General features: G+C 57.4%; 2 protein-coding genes across 8 annotated transcripts in view; one reads left to right on the forward strand and one right to left on the reverse strand.

Annotated features, from left to right (window-relative positions):
- Positions 1–19,280, forward strand: part of LOC122370120 — a 32,118-nt gene extending 12,838 nt beyond the window's left edge. For both annotated transcript variants that reach the window (XM_043345394.1, XM_043345395.1), the window contains 9 exons: positions 3,332–3,552; positions 4,271–4,948; positions 5,813–6,013; positions 8,636–8,749; positions 13,528–13,689; positions 13,926–14,098; positions 14,372–14,746; positions 15,808–18,010; positions 18,256–19,280. In XM_043345394.1, coding sequence (XP_043201329.1) covers positions 3,332–3,552; positions 4,271–4,948; positions 5,813–6,013; positions 8,636–8,749; positions 13,528–13,689; positions 13,926–14,098; positions 14,372–14,746; positions 15,808–18,010; positions 18,256–18,396 — 4,268 coding nt within the window. In that variant the 3' untranslated portion in view covers positions 18,397–19,280. The remainder of the gene's footprint in view (positions 1–3,331; positions 3,553–4,270; positions 4,949–5,812; positions 6,014–8,635; positions 8,750–13,527; positions 13,690–13,925; positions 14,099–14,371; positions 14,747–15,807; positions 18,011–18,255) is intronic.
- A 134-nt stretch (positions 19,281–19,414) lies between these two features.
- Positions 19,415–23,643, reverse strand: part of LOC122370121 (probable nuclear hormone receptor HR3) — a 36,907-nt gene continuing 32,678 nt past the window's right edge. For 4 of the 6 annotated variants that reach the window (XM_043345397.1, XM_043345400.1, XM_043345401.1 and 1 more), the window contains 2 exons: positions 23,383–23,494; positions 19,415–20,644 (listed from right to left, as the gene is read on the reverse strand). In XM_043345397.1, coding sequence (XP_043201332.1) covers positions 23,389–23,494 — 106 coding nt within the window. In that variant the 3' untranslated portion in view covers positions 19,415–20,644; positions 23,383–23,388. Of the gene's footprint in view, positions 20,645–21,219; positions 23,495–23,643 lie in introns of those variants that run through there. The other 2 variants (XM_043345399.1, XM_043345402.1) reach the window with 1 other exon arrangement.

Genomic DNA, 23,643 nt, shown 5'->3' on the forward strand with positions numbered 1-23,643 from the left:
CTAAACGAGGATTGATGTTTCTCATCCGTCTTCGTGTCGCACTACGGTAAGACGTAAAACCCTTGGGATCAATTGAATGTGTGGAGGTGGTGGTTAAACCAATTGTTCCTCGCATGGCTTATGATAAGATTCCCACCTTGCCTACTTTCTCCTTTATGAAGACAATTGAGTCTCTGCCATTCCAGAGAGACACAATCGTGTTTTCCAGGTGTGTCATAGTGGAACTGTTCCGAACAGATAGCTTTCGCCTCGAGCAGTCAGTAATATCGCCTACTTAGGAATCAATCGTCGCGAAAAAATATTGTCTGAAGCATCCAACAGCATCGTCTTGAACATCCAACCAACCAAGTAATTTGAAATTGAGCATTGATGTCCTTAATAGCCAAAAGTTTCACCCTGATCGTTTTGTATCCTCGCTCCAAATAAAACACGACATACTGTTCCAAAACAGCTCACATGCACGTCGCGACAGCCACCAGTGCCGCCGCGAACAACCCTCGGTGTCGTCCCCGTGCTGCTCCAGTTGTAAGCGCGGCTTGTCCGGGAAACTGCGGCCAACCGGCGCTCCTTAGCGGCCACCAGCCGCCGACCGCGGCCTCAGACGGAGCCGACGCTTTTCGAAAACGATCCATCCTTTTCCCTGTCTGGATAGGTCACGCGACCGCGCTGCCCAGTAATCTCGCTGGGGCCGGGCGGCGGCCGCCGGTATGCTGTGATACCGCACTGAATGCCGCGTTTTATGGACGCCATTCGGCATTAAACTGGGCACGCCACACAACTGCGGAGGTGTGACGTCAGAATATCAGGAGGTGTGGCGTCACTTGATGACGCACTTGGCCGTTCCCACGCCATTGGACCACGGCAGCAGGGCAGTGGGTCCACCGGCCGGCCACCGCGTACCTGCTGCAGCAGGGCTGCATCGGGGAGACGGTGAGGGGAGAGGAGCACCCCTTATCACACTCCTGGGTGCAGGCAGCCAGAAGGCATCGAACCATGTCTGGAAAATTAAATGGATCAAAATGTGCAGGAGTCACGAAAAGATAATAGTTGAGACAAATATGCGAGCTATGTCCTACATTTGATGTGGAATTCGATTGTTCACACGCTCAAAACACACACGTTCATTCACCTCTGCTTGATGTCAATGAATAAATACAGGCCTATTAGCTCAGCATGTCGTCCTTATAGGGACTCGTTTCTGTATTGGACTGACTAGCTGGGAATCTCAGTGCCTACCTAATTAGCCCAAAGCTCGGGTCTCTGCTTAACGTTCTGCATATACCTATGTATTTTATAAGAGTCTACCATCTACACTCATACAAAATATATGCCATCGTTCAGGCCATTCTATATCCCAGTCGTAGTGACTCTGCTCTGGCGCAGCTCATCCTGGGCTGAGGGCCCCGTTCACTCCCCGATTGGTGCGGGGCGGCGGTGGAATTTGCAGCGGCCGCCGCCGCGGGCCGCGGGGAGTCGCGCAGGACCATACGGACCGCGCCGGCGGCGCTTTCACAGCTGGGTCTGGAATGAACCCCGCCGACCCCGCGGCCGGTACGGCTCCTATTTTAGCCGAGCGCCGGCCAGACAGGCCTTCAATGTATAATTAACCCCCATTAATGGCGATAAATTATTCAGGCGCCGGTTATCTGTGTTGCGGGGCGGTATTCGGTTCGGCGCTGCGAAATGCGATTGATGACCGATGCGATGGATGTGCGGGTGCCACGACACTGCGTGGCGGATCTGCCGTCAGCGGCCTAAGGCGGGGCGGCACGATAGGCCGAGAGGAGAGACCGCCGGCCGCGCCGGCCGCGGCTGAGGACGGTACGGCACGGAGGAGCTCGGACGGTACGGCACGTGGCTCAGACGGTACGACACTACGGCACCGTACGCAGTGAACGGCACGGCACTCTTCCAGTGTCCTACGTGTCCCGGACGGTACGGCATTCTTTCAGTGCCTTACCGTCATAGGGCAGCCGTCACACAGCAGCCGCAAACATCGTTACACTGTACGACAACAGGGCGCTGGGTGCGGTACGACAGCCGAATACAGTGCACTATTACGGATAATTCGATACCGAACAGGGCCTGGCACCCCGATAACCGTCACCGTATTTCCAGATCCACTTATTGGTCCGAACACGACAGATTATTGATTCGGGCTGAACATGTCACCCATACTGCACCGTTTAACCATGCCCTTGAGGGGCGAGGACCAAATAAAGCATAATCTTATGCAGTTGAATTAGAAACAGGTAAATCTGATTCTCGTGATTCTGCAGGTATTTCTAATTTCCAAGTACTGAAAGCGAACATAATGTGAGGCGCTGAATATGAGTTTGGCGATCTTCTCCTTTCATTCAAACCTGGCGGATGAAATCTGATTATCTCGCCCAATTTCACAAACATTTCTGTAGACATAAGTGTGCCGATTTAAAGGGACCCTCCCACCTTCAAAAAAGTTAATGAATTGGCATGAAAGTGATGTCGCTCGGTTCAGAAAGAGCAAAAACGATTATCTACCAAATTTCATCGAAAAATATTCACCGGTTTTCAAGATATTAGACTTTTGCTTTTGTTTACTTTTTGGGATCTCCACTGTTCCCAGCGACTTTATTTGAAAGTGCGGCATTTGTTGCGCGCAAAGCAGCATATACCACCGCGTGCTACAAAACGTTTTAGTCAAACATTTAAAAATCTTTAGATATCAGCGCTGACGTCACACATTCAGAGGGGTATTCCTATGCATTAGCCCCTCTGAATCAAAATGCTGCAATTTTGAAATTCAATATTTCCGATTTAAGGCGTTTCTCGATGTTGTGAGTGCCGAAACCGGTTATTGTGAGCCAGGGACCCCATTTTGGCTATCTCAACTCAAATCTAATGTTAAGGTGGGAGGGTCCCTTTAATGTACACGGCATGATCATGGTACGCTTGACCCTCAAACGTTACCAAGAAGTGAAACCAAGAAGCACACGGATGTTAAAGCTAGAGCTACGTTTTATTTTTGAATGTACTTATTTTGAATGAACTGTATCAGCTACCATGAATGAAATGTGTATCTGCAGGCATAGTCACATCTAAAACAGGTTCAAATCGCCATTTTGATTTACTTATGTGAAGAGAATGCTGCGCAATTATCCGTTTCTCTTGCTAAGCAACATCCACTAAAACGGGTAACATAGAGTCTCGCATTTTTGCACAATCCCGTTTCTCATCTCATATGGCGTGTTGGTACGCTATACCCGCCTTGCATGCCACACTAACTTACCCAGGTGCCACCCTGCACGCCCTGCCGCATCTCTCTGACTGACCTGTGACCTTCCCTCGACAGGCGATGGCGGCGGCTGGACGACGGGCCGCCGGTCGGCCGGTCTGAGGGCGGGGCTCATCCAGACCCACGTCCCCAAGGCGTCCGGCTCGGCGGCGGCCTCGCACCAGCCGGGCCAGACTCCGAGCCGCGGCTGCCGCTGCCGCGCCGACATCCTCTGCCTGGACAAGGATGCCGACGGCTCCTCGTGTAACTGCTCGGCGAGGCCCTACGGCAAGAATAAGGTGAGTCAAGGCGACAGCAACGTCATGCGCGATGGAAAGGCTCGTGTCGGTCTGGGTCGATCTGTGGCGTTTCATGTTTTCGTGATGCTCCGTCTCGGTCCGTGACTTTCCGTGTCTGTCCGTGATGGTCCATCTCGACCTGCTTCGGCTCGTGACAGTTCCGGCGCCACGTCGGACCGCCCGCAGAGCGCGTTGGCCCAGCATGCGGCCCGTGAAAGCCGCCGACGCCGTATGCGGCGAGCGGCGCCGACGCTGCGCATTTCTATTGTTTCCCGCATCGGTAGCATCCATCAGGGGATCGGCGATTTCTCGCCGGGACCGTCGGGTGAAATCATTACCGGCGGCGACATTTTTCAGCGGCGCCGCCGCCGGATCAGTGTCGCCAGCAGGTGGTGTCTTCTCGGCGCGCGCTCTGTGGTCGGCCTGTCGCCGCTGACGGCGCTCTGCCGATCGGCGAGCCGAGGACCGCCGACAGATAAAAATGAGCCGACCACCTGCGGCTCCGTGTCCGGCCGGCACGTTGGCGCGTGCTGTCATGCCACGTTGCGATGGGAGTGTTTGACGCCACCCGTGCGCGGCCGGCGCGTTTCTGCACGTCTGTGCGCCGTCATCTGCCTCTGTTGTGTTTTCCCAGCAGCGGCTGTGCCGTTCCGCTGCTCACCGTGTCCCCGTTCCCAGCAGTTTCTGACCGAGCGTCCCGTTTCTCCGTCCTCCGCAGTCGACCGGCTCGTCGCAGGCCGACTACGTGATGGAAGAGTACAAACTGGACGACAAGGAGCTGGCCGCGCTGGAGAAGCTGTACGACTTCCCGGCCCGCTCCGGGCGAGCCTCCACGCAGGTGCGCGCGGTCAACATCATCGACACGCTCAGCCAGATGGCACGTACTCCGGAGGCGCGCCGCCTGGCGCAGGCGCCCGAGCGGCCGCCGCCCGCCAAACAGCCGCCCAAGCAGGCCCCCAAGCAGTCGCCCGCCGCCAAACAGAGCGCCAAGCCGCCCACCAAGCGGACGTCGGGTGGCGGCGGCGGCGGAGGCCGCTCGGAGGGCGACGGACCGCCGCCGGCGCCCACGCTGGATCGAGAGGCGATCATCGCTCGGCTGTTGGCTGAGGCGGCCCGCAGCCCGCCGCCGCCGATCCCCAGCCGGAGGCCCGACCTATCGGTCCTCAACATCCGTGCCGAGTCGGCCAACAACGCTGCCGTGCGCGGCAAGCTGCCGACTCCGCCAGCCGGCGGGGGCGGCGGCGGCGGCGGCAGCGGAGGGCGGCAGCGGGACGACCTCCTGGATGACCTATATGGACGCATCAAAGGAGGCCGGCGACCGCCCGAGCTGCGGCGCACGCCAGACTGGATCAGAACCATCTTTGACGTGGCACGAGGAGGTGACATCAGCGAACTGGTGAGTAGAAACAATCCAAACTGATGAGCTTTCTGGGGACCGACCAGGAGGAGGAGGACGGGGTCCCAGAGCTGCAGGCGAGATCCAGACGAGAGTGAGGACCGACACTAATTTTGCGCGACGCTTCTAATTCGTTCTTTTTTATATAAATGAAGCAGACGTTTTATTTTTCTCGTCATCTCGTTATCAGCTCCTATTTTGAATGAGTCCATGTTGCGTTTTCGAACTAACCTCAAAGTCGGTTTCATGCAAAGTTATGTTTTCGCGAACACTGAACCATCTTCACTCATAACACAACACGAAGTCAACGTAGGTACGCCGCCAAAGGCCATGTAACCATATAGCAGCAGTAAGCCATTCTCTCCTCTCCCGACTCGGCTGTCGGTCCGTGTGTGTGTGGAGGCGCAGGTGCAGCGGGCGAGCAGCGGCGCCTACCTCGGCGAGCAGCGTCAGGCCTCAGCTCTGGTAGGAGCCCGGATTAGCGCCGCAGTGAGCCGCTTCTGGCGTCGGCCCGATCTGTTTCGTTCCGCTAAAAGTGCGGATGATGGCCGCCAAAAATCCGCTTTGCAGTTCTAACCAGAGCTGCCGGCAACTGCGCGTCCGCTGCCTGAGCTTGTGTTTGTGTGTCTGTGTGCGACGCTATGTGTTGGTATGCCTGTCTGGCTGTCTCAGAGTCCAACAGTAACACTACATTTAGGATTCCGTCTCACATGCATACAATTTATAGATAGGCCATAGGCTTTTGTGTAGGTCATGGCCTGAAATGTGTGTCTGCAAGATATGCGATGTGTATAGCGCACTGTATCTACATTGCGACGATGTTCGCTCCCCTACCCCGCTGACCCCCGCCTCCCTCCGCGGTAGCGCTCGTCCCTCTCGGACATGGAGCCGACGCTCATCAGGAATCTGTCCGACCACCACGGCAACAACCTGGCGCACGTGCTGGCCGCCTGCGGCCACGTGCAGGCGCTGGCCTGGCTGGTCGGCACGTGCGGCCACGTGCTTAGTGAGGCGCTGGCCGACGAGAACAAGCACGGGCTGACACCCAGCGTGGCCGCCGTTCGGGTGAGTACACCTTGTACAGTTGTACTAAACTGTGTTCTGCAGGACAGGTGCTAGATCTATTTGGTGCTATTCTGGTACCGCTTTGTGCTCGTATTTATGTAGTGCGATGCTGGCGACCCAGAATCTACGAGTACCTATAGCTGCGTCCTCTAACGGTTTTCGGGTTTCTAGTATTACCTCACTTTTATTTTATTTACCAGTTTTATGTCTGCTCATGCAACTCATTGAACAACCTGTGTACTTTCCTTGTTAGATGAGATGCTATGATACAAATGCATTCTCTATGTAAACAAAATATGTTATAATGTGATAAACAAAACACAAAATATGAAAGACGAAATCTTGTTGCGATTTTTTTTTTTTATTAGCGTCTGTCGTTCACGCACTGTTGGGCCATGACAGTGCAAGATTACTATGACAGTGAGGCGAGGCAACTTCCTGTTGGTAACTCTACCCTACCAAAGGAATGCCTTATGTAACGTTAATGGATATATTCAAAAGTACGACTATGTTGAACAGGTGTTAGCCATTTTGCCACACGAGACACCGTTGTAATTGCGTTTGACGGCACCATAATTCCTAATAATCCGCCAACTCACTGGGTCTGGTAATGTATGAATGAAGTTCTTTGAGCAGTAGTGTTTTTAATGATTTATTTATTGGCCATAAATCGCGTTGCCTGGGTAGGGACGCTATTTCGGCGTGGTCGTGCCGGTGCCAGCGGTGAAGGGCCATAATGTTGGGATAGGATGGCACGGTGCGAGGAAAACCATCGTTTGGAGCTTCGGATGATTATCAATAGTGTGTGCAGTTGCTGAGCCATCGTGGCTCCCTCCAAACCATAATTAGAAGGCTTTTTTGTCTGATCAATTTCATTTTTTTACATCTAAGACTTGTGACATGCAGTGGATGACAAAGATGCTTATTAATGATGGTAATACGTGACAGTGCTAAAATATCTAGCGTGTCGGTGGTAACGGCAAGCGCGTTTGGAACTGTTTGGTAAGATCTAAGTAGGTCAGTATGCAAGCATTTTAAGAATGTCTAATTCAGAATTTTGTTCAGCAGAGCAACCACTTATTCCTTGAATGTAGTGGCTCTGTAGGTATAATTCAGACGGTCAACGTGTCGGTTGTTTAGTCTCTCGGAAGGTCTTTTGACGTTCCAACGTTCCGACAGAATTCCCGTTCACCCGACCGTCCGTCTGCCCGTTTGTCTGTCCCTCTGTCTGTCTCGTTCATCTGTCCGTCTATCTGTCCGTCTATCCGTCCGTCCATCCGTCCGTCCGTCCGTCCGTCCGTCCGTCCGTCCGTCCGTCCGTCCGTCCGTCTATCCGTCCATCCGTCCGTCTATCCGTCCGCCCGTCCGTCTTGTCTGTCTGCCCCGTTTGCCCCGTCCGTCCGTCCGTCCGTCCGTCCATCCGTCCGTCCGTCCGTCTGTTCGTCAGTTTGTCAGTTTGTCAGTTTGTCGGTTTGTCGGTAAGCTTGTCGAACGGTCGTCGATTGGTCCGTCGGCCGGTCCGTTTTCGTTGGATCGGACAGCAGACCTGGCCCAACAGTGCTGACTTGCGGCCCTCAGCCGTCCGGACCCGACCCGCCGCGCCGCCGGAATGGAATTCGGAGCACGCTCTATCCGACCATCTCCAGGGTAATGATGGAACTATGCTAAGCTGGCTGGTGACCGGCGCTGCCCGGCATCCACCGCTCATTAACCGGCACGGAGCCGTCAGATCTGAGGTCACGCTGCCAGATATGAGGTCATGCTGCCAGATCTCGGGTCGCGCTGCCAGGGCTGAGGTCACCTTTGAGGTCCTGCTATCATATTTTGGGTCATGCTGCCAGACTTGAGGTGGCGCTGCCAGACCTGCGGTCGGGCTAGCACACCTGCTCCCGCGGGTTGAAGGGAGCATTGCGTCTCCCTCGAAACACCCACTGTGTATGGAAAGCAGCGGCTCGTTGCCGGCACTTAATTCTTCTGTCAGTCCTGATTGAGAGGCCCGCACCGGCAGGTTGGCGGGCCCGATTAGGTTTCAATGCGGCTTCGATAAGTTGCGACACGCGCCGCAGTCGGCGTCGTTTCGTTCGGTGCCGCACCTGTCGTGCGATGTGAGGAACCGCTGTTAGTTAGCTGCTGCCGGACCTCCTCGCTGTGTCTTTGTTTGCTGACCGCTACATTGCGTGACGCACAGTTGACCGCTGTGTCTGTGCCGTGTGTGACCGTGTCTGACCACTCAGTGTCCGTGCTCCGTGTCCGTGCCTGTCTGACCCATGTGTTCCGTGTCTAGCCACTGCACTGTGTTCCGTGTCTGACCGCTGTGTTCCGTGTCTGACCACTGTGTTCTGTGTCTGACCACTGTGTTCCGTGTCTGACCACTGTGTTCCGTGTCTGACCGCCGCGCCGTGTCTGACCACTGTGTTCTGTGTCTGACCGCTGTGTTCCGTGTCTGACCACTGTGTTCTGTGTCTGACCGCCGCACCGTGTCTGACCACTGTGTTCTGTGTCTCACCACTGCGTTCCGTGTCTGACCGCTGTGTCTGTGTCCGTGCTCTGTATTCTGTGTCTGTCCACCGCGCCGTGTCTGACCACTGTGTTCCGTGTCTGACCGCCGCGCCGTGTTTCCAGTGCGGTAAGCTAGACGTGATCCAGTGGATGGTGGAGAACACGGTGATCCGTGAGCGCCTGTTCACCAGAGAGGGCGAGCGCTCCCTGCTGCACGCCGCCGCCAAATACGGCCAGGTAAGTGGGCCACTCGGAGCTGAGTGTCACCCGAGCACCGCGGCAGTGACACCGATCACCAGAGACCGCGGTGACCCAGTCCAGACCTCTCTAATACAGACTCAGTATGCATACAGCGTGTCTCCTCCCGCGCCGGTCTCGTCCTGACCCGAGCCGCATCTGTATATACCGCCCGGCCAGTACCGTGCCCCGGCCAGAACTGACCTTTCCCATGAGCGCAGGTGTTGACCAAGCGTCGTCGGTGCCGGGGTGACCTATTGCTCTTTGACTTCTGACCCCGGACATGCGGCGGCGGCTGTGTGGAGAGCGCCAGCCGTGCCGAGCTCAGGTCGTTCGGACACGCTCAACGCTCGTTTCGAAGCTCTAAAACTGCCGGCATTTCTAGCGTGCCAGCGCTAAGCTCACGATCACCGAGCGACATGGCCGGCGACGAATTGAGATGAGATGCATCTGGGAAGGAAACCCACGCCTGCGGTCGGCCAGACGGGGAGAGAGGCGCCTGCTGCGGCTCGTGCGGCTCTGTTCGGAGTGTCGCCGTGGCCTGTCCGACTGACCTCTGCCCTGTCGTGTGGGCACGAGCCACGAGAGATGCGACGACCTGCGTGCCGGCCGCCTTTCTCCCTGCGTCACTTCCCACGTCGGTGGCCCCTAAATGGACCAGGTGGTTGAACTAGGAGGGCGCCATCCACTGCGCTGCGTAATTCGCCCTCCAACGGCGTCATTTGTCAACAATCTGCTACCTCCCGCTGTTCAACCACCTCATTAGCGCTCCATACACATTGCTTCGTCCAAGGCCAAGCTTATTTCTTCCACCATCTTTCTATCACATTTTACTTCCGTCAGTTCGCATTCTTTCGTAAATGTGCGCTTTCTCCTCGTTGTCCGTATATTTAGGTAATTTTCATAGGCATCCAACAACTTCTCCTGCGGCTCCGTCAACAAGAAACTATGACTATCCAGTGTCCATGCCCTACTAGAATCTTTGGCATCCATGCCGGCTCCGTTTATTAGAGCCTCCACCTTCCGACTCATTCTGTCGGAGCCTCTATTCTCTGGCCTCCATGGCGGCTCCGTCCACTATGTGGAGGAGCCTCTGGCTGCCGGCGGCTCCGGCGGCCGGGCCGCTGTGTGAACACCCGTTATAAATGCGGTACGGCGCATTATGTATGCGGCCGGGGCCGAATTCGACTCGGTTCCCGTCGCCGTCACGGCGCCGCCGGCCGTCCATCGGCGGTGGCGGACGCGCCGCGACGGCCGCGTCGAGGACAGAGCCACGCCGAGCCGGATTAAGGACTTCTTTTGCGCTTCGCGATGTGAAGTAAGGATTTGGGGAGAGCGAGGCGGTGCTATCAGAGAATGCCGAACGCGGCGGCCTCGCGGAGCGGAGCGCTCCGCTCTCACTGCCGCCACTGGACGAGATTGGAATGCGGCGCTGTAACGGCGCATTTTTGGCGTGGCCGCGGCGGTAACGGCGCATTTTAGACGCGGCAGCGGCAATTAGGCGGCGCATTGCTGGCTTGTCGAAGCAGGTCAAGAGCGCGACTGCGGACCGGTGGAGCACGGGCGGGTCCGAACGGCCGCCGCCGCCGCCGTCGCCGTTTTGGTCCGAGGTATGCCGCCTTTTTGTTTTCCGACGGACAGCGGCCGCCGCCGCGTTCAGGCACGCTCATTGTCGTGTCACAGTATCCGCCATCAAAATACGCATCACTGGCTGCACAGACATGACACACGGAAAGTTTTCTGTCGGGTGAACGTGGAATCAGGGGACCATTCCTCGAGTTGTTGGGCTCACATTTTACAGAACGGGCTATCGCATACATCGCGAGCAAACCATATCGGTCCGGTGCGAAAGTTGGACCGTCAAAAATGTGCACCCTTCGAAGCTGCACTTACGGGCGCCCCTCCGGGAGCGTCGACCGTCCGCGGCGCGGCGGACCGGGTGCGTTGTAGCGGTGCCGGGCGGCCGGCCGGGCAGGCGGGTCGGCAGGCCGACCGCGGTGCCGGCGCGCCGGCCGGTCGGCAAGTCATGCTGCAGGATTGGGCCGCCGGCAGCGACTGAGCCGGCGGGCCCCCTTCTGACCAGTCATACTGGCAGCCTTTTATCTTGCATGTACGGGGTGCGACCCTCATTTAGCCAAGGTGCCCGTAAGGACGATCGGCCGCATTTCATCGTGGTATGTTCGCCCTTATTGCACGTTCTATTAAAGATTTTGTATATCAAATGAGAACATTCCGCGTTGTCACTGTTGTTCAATCAGAGCCAGCTGAGCGGCCGGCGGAGAGGTGCCGGTGGCGGCCGGAGAGCGCCGCTCGGCGCCCAGCGCCAGGTCAGCGGCCACGCACAGCCGGGACGCCGCCGCCAGTCACCGCCGGACGGGGCTCCGCCGACCCAGGCACCACAACTCCGGAGTCCAAACAGACAGCAGTCCAAACTGGAGCTAAATGAAGGAGAGACGGAGCTGCAGCGCTGCGGCGAGCTGCCGGATCCCAGAGAGCAGCTCCGCCGCCAGCCTGCCGCCGGGAGTGGAATTCCTGCCGGACCGGGCGTCTCTCCCACGACCCCTGAGAGAGGGGCTCTCCGGCGCGTCCCGGCCGGGCTGCAGCGGGCCCGTGGGTCTCAGTGGGAGGGAGCCGACGCGCCGGCCAAGATTGAGTGGTTCAGGGAACGGCCCGACGCCGGCGCCGGCCCACGGCCGGTCCTGCCCGGCGACCGGCCACAGAGTTACACGTCAATGCCGGCGGCGGGATCAGCATGGCTAATGCGACAGCCGCGTACGAGGCTGGCGTTTACAGCCGCTGTAACATCAGCAGCCACGTCACGCGGGGCTCACAGGGTCAACCAGCCCGTATCTATACACACAACGTCTGGTAAAGCTTCCCGAGGACTGATCGTTATATAATCAGCTCATCCCGCTTCCAGCGGAGCGCTGGAGATATGTGCAGGCAGTAAAGTCCTGGGCCGACCTCTGGCGCCGGCCGCTGTTCGGGCCGACTGCGAACGGCCCGCGGGTCAAGAGGAAGTGCCGATGTCCAGCGGCGCACGCAGAATCCACATAGTTTATGTCTCCACTGTCGTGGAAGCGGCGCGCAGCCTGATCTAGGGCGGCGCGGAGTCGTACCTCTGCCTTCGCCTCGCGGCAGCAATAATCCACCAGCGGCGGCGGCTGTAATTTGCCAGCAGAACTTGCTGCAAGTTGAGAGAATCCCCGTACCACTGTAAATCAGTGAAGGTCATCTGGCCGGCAGTCCGAGCACCGACCGGCTGCAGCCACGCCTGACCGCCGCGCCGTGCTGAGGCGGACGACTTCTATGACTGACCTCACGGTTATTAGGGTCACAGGCCGCGGTGCCACTCCAGATTTTGGCATCTCGGCGAGACTGGCGACCCTTGCTTACAGCGGCTCCCTGGCACCGGGAGCTCTCGTAGAAACTGAGCCGCGCTGTCCGGCCGCATCGTGCCATCTCCGGCGGTGGCGGCGGCGCCGCGCGGCCCGACGGCGATGTTATCGGCCCGCTCCGTCTCCGTCGAGCTGTCCAGCTGTCTCTCGAGGAGCGCGCGGCCGGTGGGACGGCCGGCCGGCCCCGGACCTCAGCCCGGGGCCGGCCCGGCCGCCGGCCGCACCGCTCCATATGTCGGCAGCCGGTGGGCGGTGGCGGTGCGGCCCGCCCTGGCGCGGACACGGTGCCTCGCCGCGCCGCGCCGGCAGAGGCCGACGGCCGCCAGCCCGCCGACTGTCAGCAAGGAAGCTGCACCCACCGGAAGACGGTGCCTTCCTGTGACGACTGACAGCCTTGAGCTCGGCGGCTCCCCGCCGACTGGCCGCACTAGGGCCGACCAGACGTGACTGCCATGTGAATCGCTGCATAGATATGCTACTGATTATTTCGACTGGAGCTGTACCATCTCTGAGCGCCGTCGAAATGATCAGTAGTAGCTAGAGCGCACCGGAAGGGCAGACCAAACTAAGGCGCTCCCCTGCATACCAGCGGACCCGGTATCTAACCGGTTAGGCGGTTAGATGGTGATGCATGACAACGAAAGATGCGCAATTGTCAGTTCAATTCAGTGGCTGCCTTTTGATAAAATACAGAATAACACATGACCTAAAGCGATACTGACCTGCAATACACGCGCCTGAGTTGAAACTGCCCCGCAATACACGCCCCCGAAATGATACTGTCCCGCAATACACATGCTAAAACAATACTGTCCCGCGATACACGCTCCTGAGTTAAAACTGCCCCGTTTATACACGCCACTGAAACGCAATAAACAAGGATACTGTGCCTCAATACACGTCACTGAATCGAAACTGTCCCGCAACACACGCCCATGAAATGATGCCCTCCCGCAATACACTCTGGAACGATACTGTTCCCCAATAGGTACACGTCCCTGAAGCTACACTGCTCCGCAATACTCACCCCTCAACCTATACTGTTCCGCAGTACATATACTAAAACGATTCTGTCCTGCAATACACGCCAATGAAATTACGCTGTTCTGCAAATTGCAATACACGCCCCTGGATTGAAACTGTCCCGCAATACACGCTCTTGAAATGATACTGTCCCGCAATACACGCCTCTGGACCGATGCTGTCCCGCAATACGCGTCCCTAGAAGGATGGGTACTGCCCTGTACTACATGCCTGTAGAACGATACTGTCCCGCAATACACGCCCCTGAACCGATACTGTCCCGCAATACACGCCTCTGATCCGATACTGTCCCGCAATACACTAGTACCGATCTGACGTCTCCCCGCTCTTCCTCAGGTGGAGATCACGTCCTGGTGCGCGGACCAGCTGCTGCGCGAGGGACAGGGCATGGACCTGGCCGACCACCACGGCGACACGCCCCTCCATCTGGCAGCCAAGACGGGCAACACGGCCGTGGCGCAGAAACTGCTCGAGCGGAACGCCAGCGTCACAGCCAGGGTGAGCGGACGGCGCCGGCGAGCCAGATAGTTGGAGGAGAGGTGGGAGTAAGATGATAAATTCTCGCCCACATAAAGAGCAAACAATGTGTTTCTGTTGAGATCGTAGCTGTGTAAGAAACGTGTTGCTGTTAATCGCGAATGTGACGCAGCTGTGTGTTCATTAGCACATAAAAACGTTGTTATATTATCAACAATAAACGCTTCCTCGACTGACTTGCATCTCCCTTCCGTCAGAACGACATGAGCTTGAAGCCGTTCGAGTTGGCGGTACACCACGGTCACAGCGCATGTGCAGAGTATCTGCTGACATACGAGGCCCTCGGTGACCTGGCGGTTGACTTCACTAGCCTGGAGGCAGAGGCCGGCCGGCTGCAACACGAGAACGCCGACTACAAGAATAACTTCAGGTCGGTTACCGGTGGCCATCGATACAGAAGTGATTTTTAACATGAGGAAACCGGCACAGAATGTCGGTACGAAACTTGTTAATGATGTAAGACTATATAAAATATAAGCGCTGTCCTCGATAGGGTCAGAGAGACAGATGCTGTTTGTGTGTGACCCTGCCCCCGTTCCCGAGGCAGGTGACCCTTCCTTCACGGGTAGACCCTGACCCTGACCTCGCCCCAAAGGAAGGTACCGTCTGACCTTGACCTCGCCACCCCCCCCCCCCCCCACAGGGAGGTGCTGTCCGTGTCGCGGAAGCTGCTGCGGGAGCGGGAGGACATGTGTAAGGACCTGAGCCGGCTGCACGAGAGCACCCTGGAGCTGCACGACCGGCTGCTGGGCCAGCTGCAGCAGCTGTCGGCCGAGAACCGGCAGCTGCGCCGCCGGCTGCAGGAGCCGGCCGACGAGCCGGCCGACCAGCTGGACGAGTCCGCCGAGCTGGCTAACACGCTGCACGTGCGCTGGCAGCACTGCCAGCGCGCCTGGTTCTCGGCGCCGCTGGCCGACACACAGCACCGGCTGCTGATGGCCGAACAGGCCTGGAAGCGGCTGCGCGCCTCGCGCAAGGATAACGTCAGCAGCATGACCAGCGCCCAGGAGATCGTCAGGTGAGCGCAGACGGCATGTCAGGCTGTATGGCTTTATCCACCTCACACCAGGGGCGGATCCAGCTCAGAGTTTTTTGGGGGCAAACCATAACAATTTATCGATTCTTTCCATGTATCGTCCATAGGCGTAATGTTAAAATTATGCCGTTTGGGGGGGGGGGGGGCAAATGCCCATTTTGACCCCCCTGGATCCGCCACTGCCTCACACTGTATGGCTTTATCACTCCTAGTTCCTACCCAACCACTAGTGGCACGATACAGTCGCTTTTGGTAAGCAAAAATACCAATCACTGATAAAGATCGGCTACATCTAGCTTGACTTTATGGTTTTAACATATTAAAAGTTCTGTTCCGTTTTATAGCTTGCATCTCCGGATGTAAAGAACACAACCACGAGAATAAACAAATCAAATTTCCTCAGTGCTGATCGCGACCTCGCATGTTCCAAAAACCGAAAAGAATCTGACAGGCGACAGCAGCAGAGGGGATGAACATTAACAGTTTAGCTATGTCGGCAGCTACATGTCGACATATCCCTGGTCCGACTGACACCGGCCTGGCATGTCTGGTGCATGTTGCTGGATGTCGCAACATGGGCACTGTCTGCATCGCGGCTGCTCAATGCTAGTCGTGTTTGGCCGCGCGGTTTCCGTAATCCCCCCCCCCCCCCCGGCGGTGTGCGACACAGACCGAGAACAAGTCTGCGGTGGCCTCGCAGCGAAAGTTACTGCCCAAATCCTACTGGGAAACTGCGACCACAGCGCATCCTTCTCAGCTGATGGTTTCAACCTTTACCGAGTTCCAAAAGACGTCATTGCGGTATAAAAATGCGTCTATGAAAACAATAATACGGCACTATTTTCAACATCATACGGCCACGGTTCAAAGCAATGATCACGTTTATTTTTTTGATTCATAAAATCTCCTTGAGTCCTCACTAGAATCAATATTGTCTTGTGACTTGTCCCTGCCATGGATATAGTGAGAAGACCGGTGCTTGATCTGCCATTACCTATCAATCTCCCAATGCCATCTCTGACCGTTGACCGGCGTGTTCGCAGGAACAAGATCGGCGACCTGCGCGCGCAGTCTGCCCAGACGCGCTACCTGGACCCGGCGGCGCTCTCCTCGTCGGAGAACTCGCTGGTCGACTCGGAGCTCTACCAGCAGATCTCTCCGCGCTCCGTGGTGCGGCCCGCCGCCAGCGACATCTACGGCGCCGCCAAGTCGCTCGACGGCAGCGACCTGTGTGCGCCCGGCGCCAGTCCGGCGCGCACCAACGGCAGGAGACGCGCCAGCCGCGACGCACTCGAGGCCGGCTTCCTCAGCGAGCATGACAACAGTGACATTTATGGGCGTGGTGCGTCTGGTGGCCGGAGGAGGCCAGCGCGCGTCCCCCGGCCGGCCCGCGAGCGGCGCGGGAAGAGTGTAGAGAAAATGGAGCGACTTAGTGTTAGCGTGACTGGAGGAGGGGGCAGTGGAGGCGGCGGGGCGCAGTCGAACGCACCCGGCCTCGCGCGCAACCTAGACCTCAGCAAAAGTCTGGACTTCAGCGACAGTGTGCTCAGTGGCACCGACGAGGTGCACAACTCGACGTTTTCGGCCCGGCCGCGCGGTGGTGGCGGCGGGGGCAGTGGGGGTGACGGCGAGGGCGGCACGCCGGACCGAGCCGCCGCGCAGGACGAGCTCCGGCGCCAGCTGCGCGGCCTGGCTCTCGTCTCCGACTCGGGCTCCGCGTCCGTGCTCGAGGTGATTGAGCCGGCCGGCAGTGAGGCGGGCAGCACTGTGGACCTCGTGCAGCGTGAGATCGAGGCGCAGCGGCGCGCCAGACAGGTCCGCTCCCGTGACTCGTCCCGCTCGCGCGACCGCCGCCAGGAACCGGCCGCCTCTGAGGCAGCCAAACAGCTCGATCAAGTGCGAATGCGCCGCAACACCACCACCGAAGATGACAGTGATTTTTTAGGACTAAGGACGAGCAAACCGCACCGCTCGAGGCCGGCGGCGAGTGAGGCCGCCCGGGCCGGTTCGGTGGTGTCCGGTGTGTCGGGGGTATCCGCGGGGCAGCCGGGCTCGACCGGCGGCGTCGGTGAGGTAGCGGTGCGGCGGGCGCGCGGCGCCGAGTCTGGCTCCGGCTGGCGGTCGGATGGAGGTGCCAGTCTGGCCAGTCTGGTGCTCTCCGAGCCGGACATCCTACAGGGCACGCGGCACACGCTCGAGCGGCCTGAAGAACCGGCGATATCCCCTGCGCCGCGCACTGAACCGGTCTCCGACCACCCTGCCGACGAGACTGCAGACGAGCTGGAGCGGCCGCTCTTTGAGCTGGACGGCCGCGCCGGAGCGCTGCCCGACGCCGGCGCCGGCAAACGGCGTGGCTTTCTGCAGAAATTCGCCATGCGAACCCGCTGGAACAGCCGAAAGAAGGAGCGCGCGTGGCGGCCGGGCGGCGGGGAGATCAGCGGCGACGAGTTCCGCGAAATGTACCAGCAGGAGGGCCGCGACCTGTCCGTCTCCTCGCAGGACCTGAGTGCCTCGGAGGCCTCGTCACTCGAGGAGAAGAAGCGCACCTCGCTCGGTGAAGTCGGATCCCTCTCCGAGGCTTCCGACGCCGAGCACCGCTCCAAGCGGGCCTCGGTCGCCTCAAAGCGTGAGAGTGACTCGGCCGAGGCGGAGACTGCGCTAAAAGAGCCGGCCGCCAAGCCCTCGGCGGCTGCCGTCGTGGTAGAGAAGCGCACGGCACCACCCAGCGCGCTGCCCGCCGCGGAGTCCGCCGCAGACAAGCCGGCGCCGCCGCCAAAGCCGAAGATAGCCGCCAAACCGAGCACCCTTCCGCGGCGGGCGCCTGCGACGGCTGCCGAGCATCTGACTGAGGAGGTGCCCCGACCGGCCTCCTCAGCCAGCCGACCCGACTCGTCTGCCTCCAGTTTCCCGCCGTACAAGGGGTTCGCGCTGTCGGGCGGGGCCAGCTCACTGAGCGCTGAGCTGCTGCCGGCGGCCGAGGGCGGCGCCGCCGGACGCCACAGCCCGGCGCCCAGTGAGGCTAGCAAGACCGAGTCGGCGCTGTCGCCTCCCTCGCACGCTTCGGACGTCTCCAAGACGGAGTCGACGCGGCACCTGAACCAGCTGGACAAGATCGAGGAGCTGCGCGCCGAGTCGGTGCAGAAGCTAACGGCAGATGTGGAGGAGGCGGCGGGCCCGGCGCCGGCGGAGGAGACACGCCTGCCGCCGCCGGCCGCGCCCCAACCGGTCGCCCCCAAACTCAAACGGGTGAGTTCCAATGAAGAGGGGGCGGTCTGCTAGGCGGTGAAACATAGCTTCTTATTTTCATATTTATTTCTTCTTTGAAATCTTTTTTTTTTCAACGAGACTTTTCTTTGAAAAGTCTCGTTCCCATAAACGTTGGTCATTAAACTCCACGCTTTATGTTCCATTTCATGTGTATCTGAGGCTGGAACAAACGCATGTCGCGGGTTAAGAGGACTCTGACTGACGCCTTGCTCGTGTGTCCGCAGGGCGTTGAGAAGAAGCTGCGTCGCCGGCGGGACGACCGTCCGTGGTACGAGGTCTCTGACGACGAGTCAGACCTTCTACACGCCGGGCGGTACCAGCCCGTGCAGCGCAGCTCCAGTGACGAGGATGCCCAGCTCATATAGCCGCCGGCGATACGGGCGATATAGCCGCCGGCGATACAGGCCATACGCCGGCGATCCGAGCTCGGGGAAACTATCCGTGCCACCAGCGCTCTCTGTGTGCCAACCGCGGCAGCGCCGTGCCATTCAGGGCCAAACTCTGTGCCAACAGGTCACCTGCTCAACCGTGCCAAGCGGACCAAGGGCCGCCGAATTCCCTCCACCGAGGGGTCAGGGGAGTTTATGGGGGCGCGCTTCTGTGTGGGGGTAGGGTGGGTGGGTAGGGAGGGGGAATGAGGGGAACAGGGAGGGTTTGGAGGGAGAGGGAGCGAAATGGAGAGCTAATATTGTGAAGGATACTGTGTGTGCTAAGAGGAGCAATGAGTTCATTCTCCTGCGAGGGAAATATGAATGTGACGAAGAGTCTTACGCTATGGTTAACTGCATTGGTTTGGGATGCCACTGGAGGCGAGAGTGAAACAAAACGACATGTTCCTTATCTGTCTACGGGTACATTCTTGTAATCTAGTGGCAGTGGTTCCGACGACCCGGCGTGGTCGCCGCGCCGCCGCCCTCCCCGGACCTCACAGCGGCGGCGCCGGCCGCACGCCGGAATACCCGCCGCTCAAGCCGTGTGTATGTATGTGTGCGTGTGTGTGTCCGTGTGCATTGAGGGTACAAGTGCCGTGCGTGCTGTGACAATCAGAGAACCGCTCCAGCCAGGTGTTAGTGACGTCCGGAGCGCAAATGACGTCATATGATATCGGTGACGTCACACAGTGTCAATTTAGTTACGTGGTGAGCCAGGTGAACAATATCCCCGTGTTCGCACAAATGTTTATAAATGTATTCTTTGCTCATGAGCGTGCCGATATCACGAAAATATACATATCTTGACGAAGGCTCGATTCTGGCTTTGTGGACAATTCAGCTCTGGTAAGCGTCAAAGGTTTCAGGGTTCTGGACACCTTCCACGATCATTTCTAGATCAACAAAAACTCAGGATATCCGAAATCTTTACGTAACACAAGACACAATCAGCCGTCGTTTTGTGATTTATATTCATTCTCACACATGTCAGCAGAGAAGCCAGGTCAACGGGCCGAAGACACTGAACACCGGAACACGAAAGCGTACCGGAACATTCGCTCTATTCGTAGATACACGTCATCAGCGAGCGTGACCCAGCGCGCTGCCCTGGGGGTAACAGCAGGCCGTCACAGTCGAACAATAGATACACTCTGGATACAGCAGGACAGCGGAGCGGGCAGACCGCACCGCTTCGGCCCACTTCGACTGACACCGAACGCCAGTTTGGTTCAAACATGCACTCAATCATACATGCATACAGCTTTACGAACATTCGATGCCGTACAGTAGCGAGAACAAGACAAAAAGCGCTCAGATAAAGCGGCCCAGCACATCACACCTGTGATGTAGACTCGCAGGTAACTTTCGTCGCCGATATAATCCCCTCAGTGCTGTCTTCGGAGCATGACCCGAGTCCTCGCTTCGGACCGCTCCTTGACAACGGTTCCGGTTCCGATCAAAGACATCACTCTGAATAAAATATCATCCAAAGATTAAAGTGAGATGCACGTTTTTCGTGTGACTTTCCATCAAAGATCATCATTCCGAAAGGGCCAAATTTTATCGCCGTTGAGACCTTGTTAAGCGCTTTGTACTTTTTAACAATAACAATGATAGATGCACCGATTCTTTAGTTTCGCTAAAAATAACTTATGCTATCATACAGAAGCGCTTAGAGACAAAGTCGACAACTGCCGCTATCACTCAAACAATGGACGGGCGGCGGAGCCGGAGGGACCGGGTGCCCCACCAGCCGGGACCACGGGCTGCCGTCAGATCACGGAGCGTCCGCCCCGCTCCCGACTGTAAGCTTCCTCAGACCATACACCCGGAGACCCCGGAGACCTCTCGTGTGCCGACTCACCCCGCGTGCCCCCGGCCACCGAGACACAGCTCAGCCCCGCCGGTCCCGCCGCCCTCCGACTGACCGGGCCCTGGCCAGCGCCGCAGAGAGACCCAACACCAGTACGCTAACAACTCAGACACATAGGGTCGTATATACAGTACACACGCACTCGGCCACGTCAAGGTACACGGAGTTCACAGTTCAATAAATAGTCCCGAGCTGGCGTCGCCCGCGCGCCAGGTCGGACGGGCTGGCCGCCACTGGGTCACCGGGCGCCGGCCGGGCGGAGAGGGCGACACTGGACGGAGAGCCGGCTCAGTCGACAGCGGCGGTCACCTGGAAACGGACAGACACGGGTCACACCATTGAACAACTAGAGGGTTTGAGTCACAATAGCTCTACAGTGAACGTTAACTTGAATTGTAACGAGGCAGCTTAAAAGGGTAAACGATTAGCAGGTGTTAATGCATTCGAATATGCTGTCAAGTCGTTACAATAAACATAAAGAGCGATATAACTCGCTCCATTACGTTTACCGTACAAATACAACGTTTAACGTTTATCACCATACTTTCGTTATAGTTAGCAGGTGTATGATACTCACATGCGTATGGCGAGCGCCCCCTGCCGTCACCACTACCACCATCACCATCACCCGGCACCAGCCGCTGTCACCAACACCAGCTGGTGTCTCACCACTGGGGCTGGCTCAGCCACGGCGAGTCTGTGCATTGTGAGGGTCTGAGAGTATGAGCAGTTGAGGGATTCAGCTTCTCATCGCCTGTTAGACGTCTGGTCTCTTTACAGAAACCGAGCGTCAGAGAGATAGAGAAAAGAGATTAACATTTTGAAGTAGATAGCGTGACAAGAAACCACAACCCTCATACCATCACCGTCAAGGAAAGAATCGGTTTAGTAAAGTACAATCCTAGTTTATTCGGCCATGTACGCATCACTGACGCACGACGACAACTCATATACAAAACACGCGGTGGGCGAGCGAGCGACGCACAGAAGCGTAAAAAACCGGCACGGGGCGCCGCGGCTGCCGGCTCTGTGACGGAAAAGTGACGCGGTGTGACCGGAGGAGTGACGAAAGGTGACGAACGGACAGCCTGGGAGAGATCGTACGCCCTCCGCTCCGACGATTACCCTGCTCATGCTAACCGAGATGTTCTCGGGACGGCAGGCGGCTTTTATCCGCCCTATTGCAAAAGCGAACGACCGAGCCATGAATGCAAAAAAGTATACTGAATAGGTTGAAGTATAGAACGGTGCTTGAACTGAATCCCATTTTGAGATGCACCGTGCTTCTCTATTCATTCCATCGTCAACGTTGATCACGGAGCACCGAGCCCCACTAATTTAGAATTTCGCGACACTGTTTCGCGCCAGCTTTTCCGCCAAGAGCCGACAGTCCGGCAACTCCACCAAATAAGGCACACGCACACACGCACACCCCAACAGAACATCGGCGCGGTTACCTGCTTAACAGCCAACTTTTAAACGCGCACATACGACCGGACAACGCCCACGCACTCGCAGACCAGCGTCAGCCTATCTCAACACCGCTCCTCCTCTTCTGACCACTGACTCGCCTACCCACGCACACGAGCTAAAGAATAGCGTCTGCCTGACGGAGCGCCAGCTAGATAACTGAGTAAGCACGGAACCCGGGCCGAATTTTGTACTATTTTCAAATGTAAATAGCTACGAATCACCGTCCGGACACCGGTGGGCCGTTCGCGGGCCGCCGGCCGCTCGCGTCACGCGGCCATATCACAATCCGAGTCACACAGCTGTCGCCGGGAGCGGCACCGGGCGGGGTCGGATCACACACCCGGGTGGCGCCTCTCAGCCCTTCGAACCCACTCCCAGGACCGGGCAGCTGTGCCAGAGGCGAGACAACACCGGACCACCGCCCGCCAGCCGTCCATCAGACAGTCGACCCACAACCGGCTCTAAAACAACGCAGTCCGCAGCTGGGAACGCATAGACCCATCACTAAATAACAACACAGAGTTCGGCAGTAAACGTGCATACCCACCACTTGAACGCTGTTAGAGGATAGTGAGGACGCTGGTGGTAGTTAAAAACGAATATTTACATGCCTCGGTATTTACACATTAGTTCTGCATCTCGCGAAATACATGATCACATATACAATGTAAAATTTAAATGAGATGTTAAAACAAATTAACAAAGTTTGTGACTGGGTAGTTCAAGTCACCAATTTAGTCCCATAAAATGTCAATGAAATAACGAGTTATCAGAGTTTCATGATCACATCACAACTCTAATCACCACAACACACTATTAAGCATCGCCGTCATTTGCAGTTTTCCGTTTACAACTGACTGCATAAATAGTTCACGCTCTCAAACACCTCACTAACGGCTGGTTGTAAATGTACTCGCCATGTGCAAGTGCTGCATTGGACACGAACGCGAAAACTAAGTTCGCATTCCAAATAGGTCTTTAGAAAGTCTTAACCTCGCAGTGTCGTTCTCAAATCCCGCGCACAGCTCCTAATTCAGCATTTGTCTGCTGTTATCCTCCCTGCGACCAACAACTCCAGCCGCTCCGGCGGCGGACGGACAGCGCCTCCAGCGCCGCCTAGCGGACCGGCTCTAAACTAACCTACCGCCCCAGCGCGGTGCCGTGCCAGCCGGGGAGCGGATTCCTGCTGTTGCAGATTATGCAGCGCCCGGCCATATTTTAGTTCCAACACCATGAGAAAGCCTGAGTTGGTTGCCATCATGCAGGTAGTTTTCGGCTCAGCAGCTGCCACGTCTCTCCCCGGCTCTGTGAGTGCTCAGCGCTGACAGAGACACTGCCAGAGCGACAGTGTCTGACAGTCACTGATGACAGCCTAGCTCTGACAGTGGGCAGGAGCCAAACCGGTGCGGCGGAACGGCACCATAGATAGCCGCCGCCGCCCCGCAGACGGATCTGAAGAAGGCAGTTTTATGGAGGGAGAGAGAGCGGAACCGGACAGAGCGAGAGGAGCGCGTGTTTACGTGTCAGCGTGCTGCACCACCACCAGCGCGAGGATCTGTGCGGCGACTCACTACCTTCACTCAGCTGCCCGTCGGGAAAAGTTCTTTGTGAAGCGCCGGGAACTCGAGGTGTGGTGCCGCCCGCCGGAAGTTGGCGATCACCTCCAAATAAGTCTCCGAAATTTTCCTGGAAGAGACAGACCACCACAGGTTAGCTTTGCGATGCTTCATTAAAACTCTACCATGAAGCTACTTATTATCATTATGGCCATTAATGAGAGCCCTCGCTACTAACGAAACCTAAACGCACCATAACATAGCCTTGCATTTAAAGAA

The sequence above is a fragment of the Amphibalanus amphitrite genome, unplaced genomic scaffold (genome assembly GCF_019059575.1).
Source record: "Amphibalanus amphitrite isolate SeventyFive unplaced genomic scaffold, NRLGWU_Aamphi_draft 001101F_arrow, whole genome shotgun sequence".
In the NCBI taxonomy this organism is placed as follows: domain Eukaryota; kingdom Metazoa; phylum Arthropoda; class Thecostraca; order Balanomorpha; family Balanidae; genus Amphibalanus; species Amphibalanus amphitrite.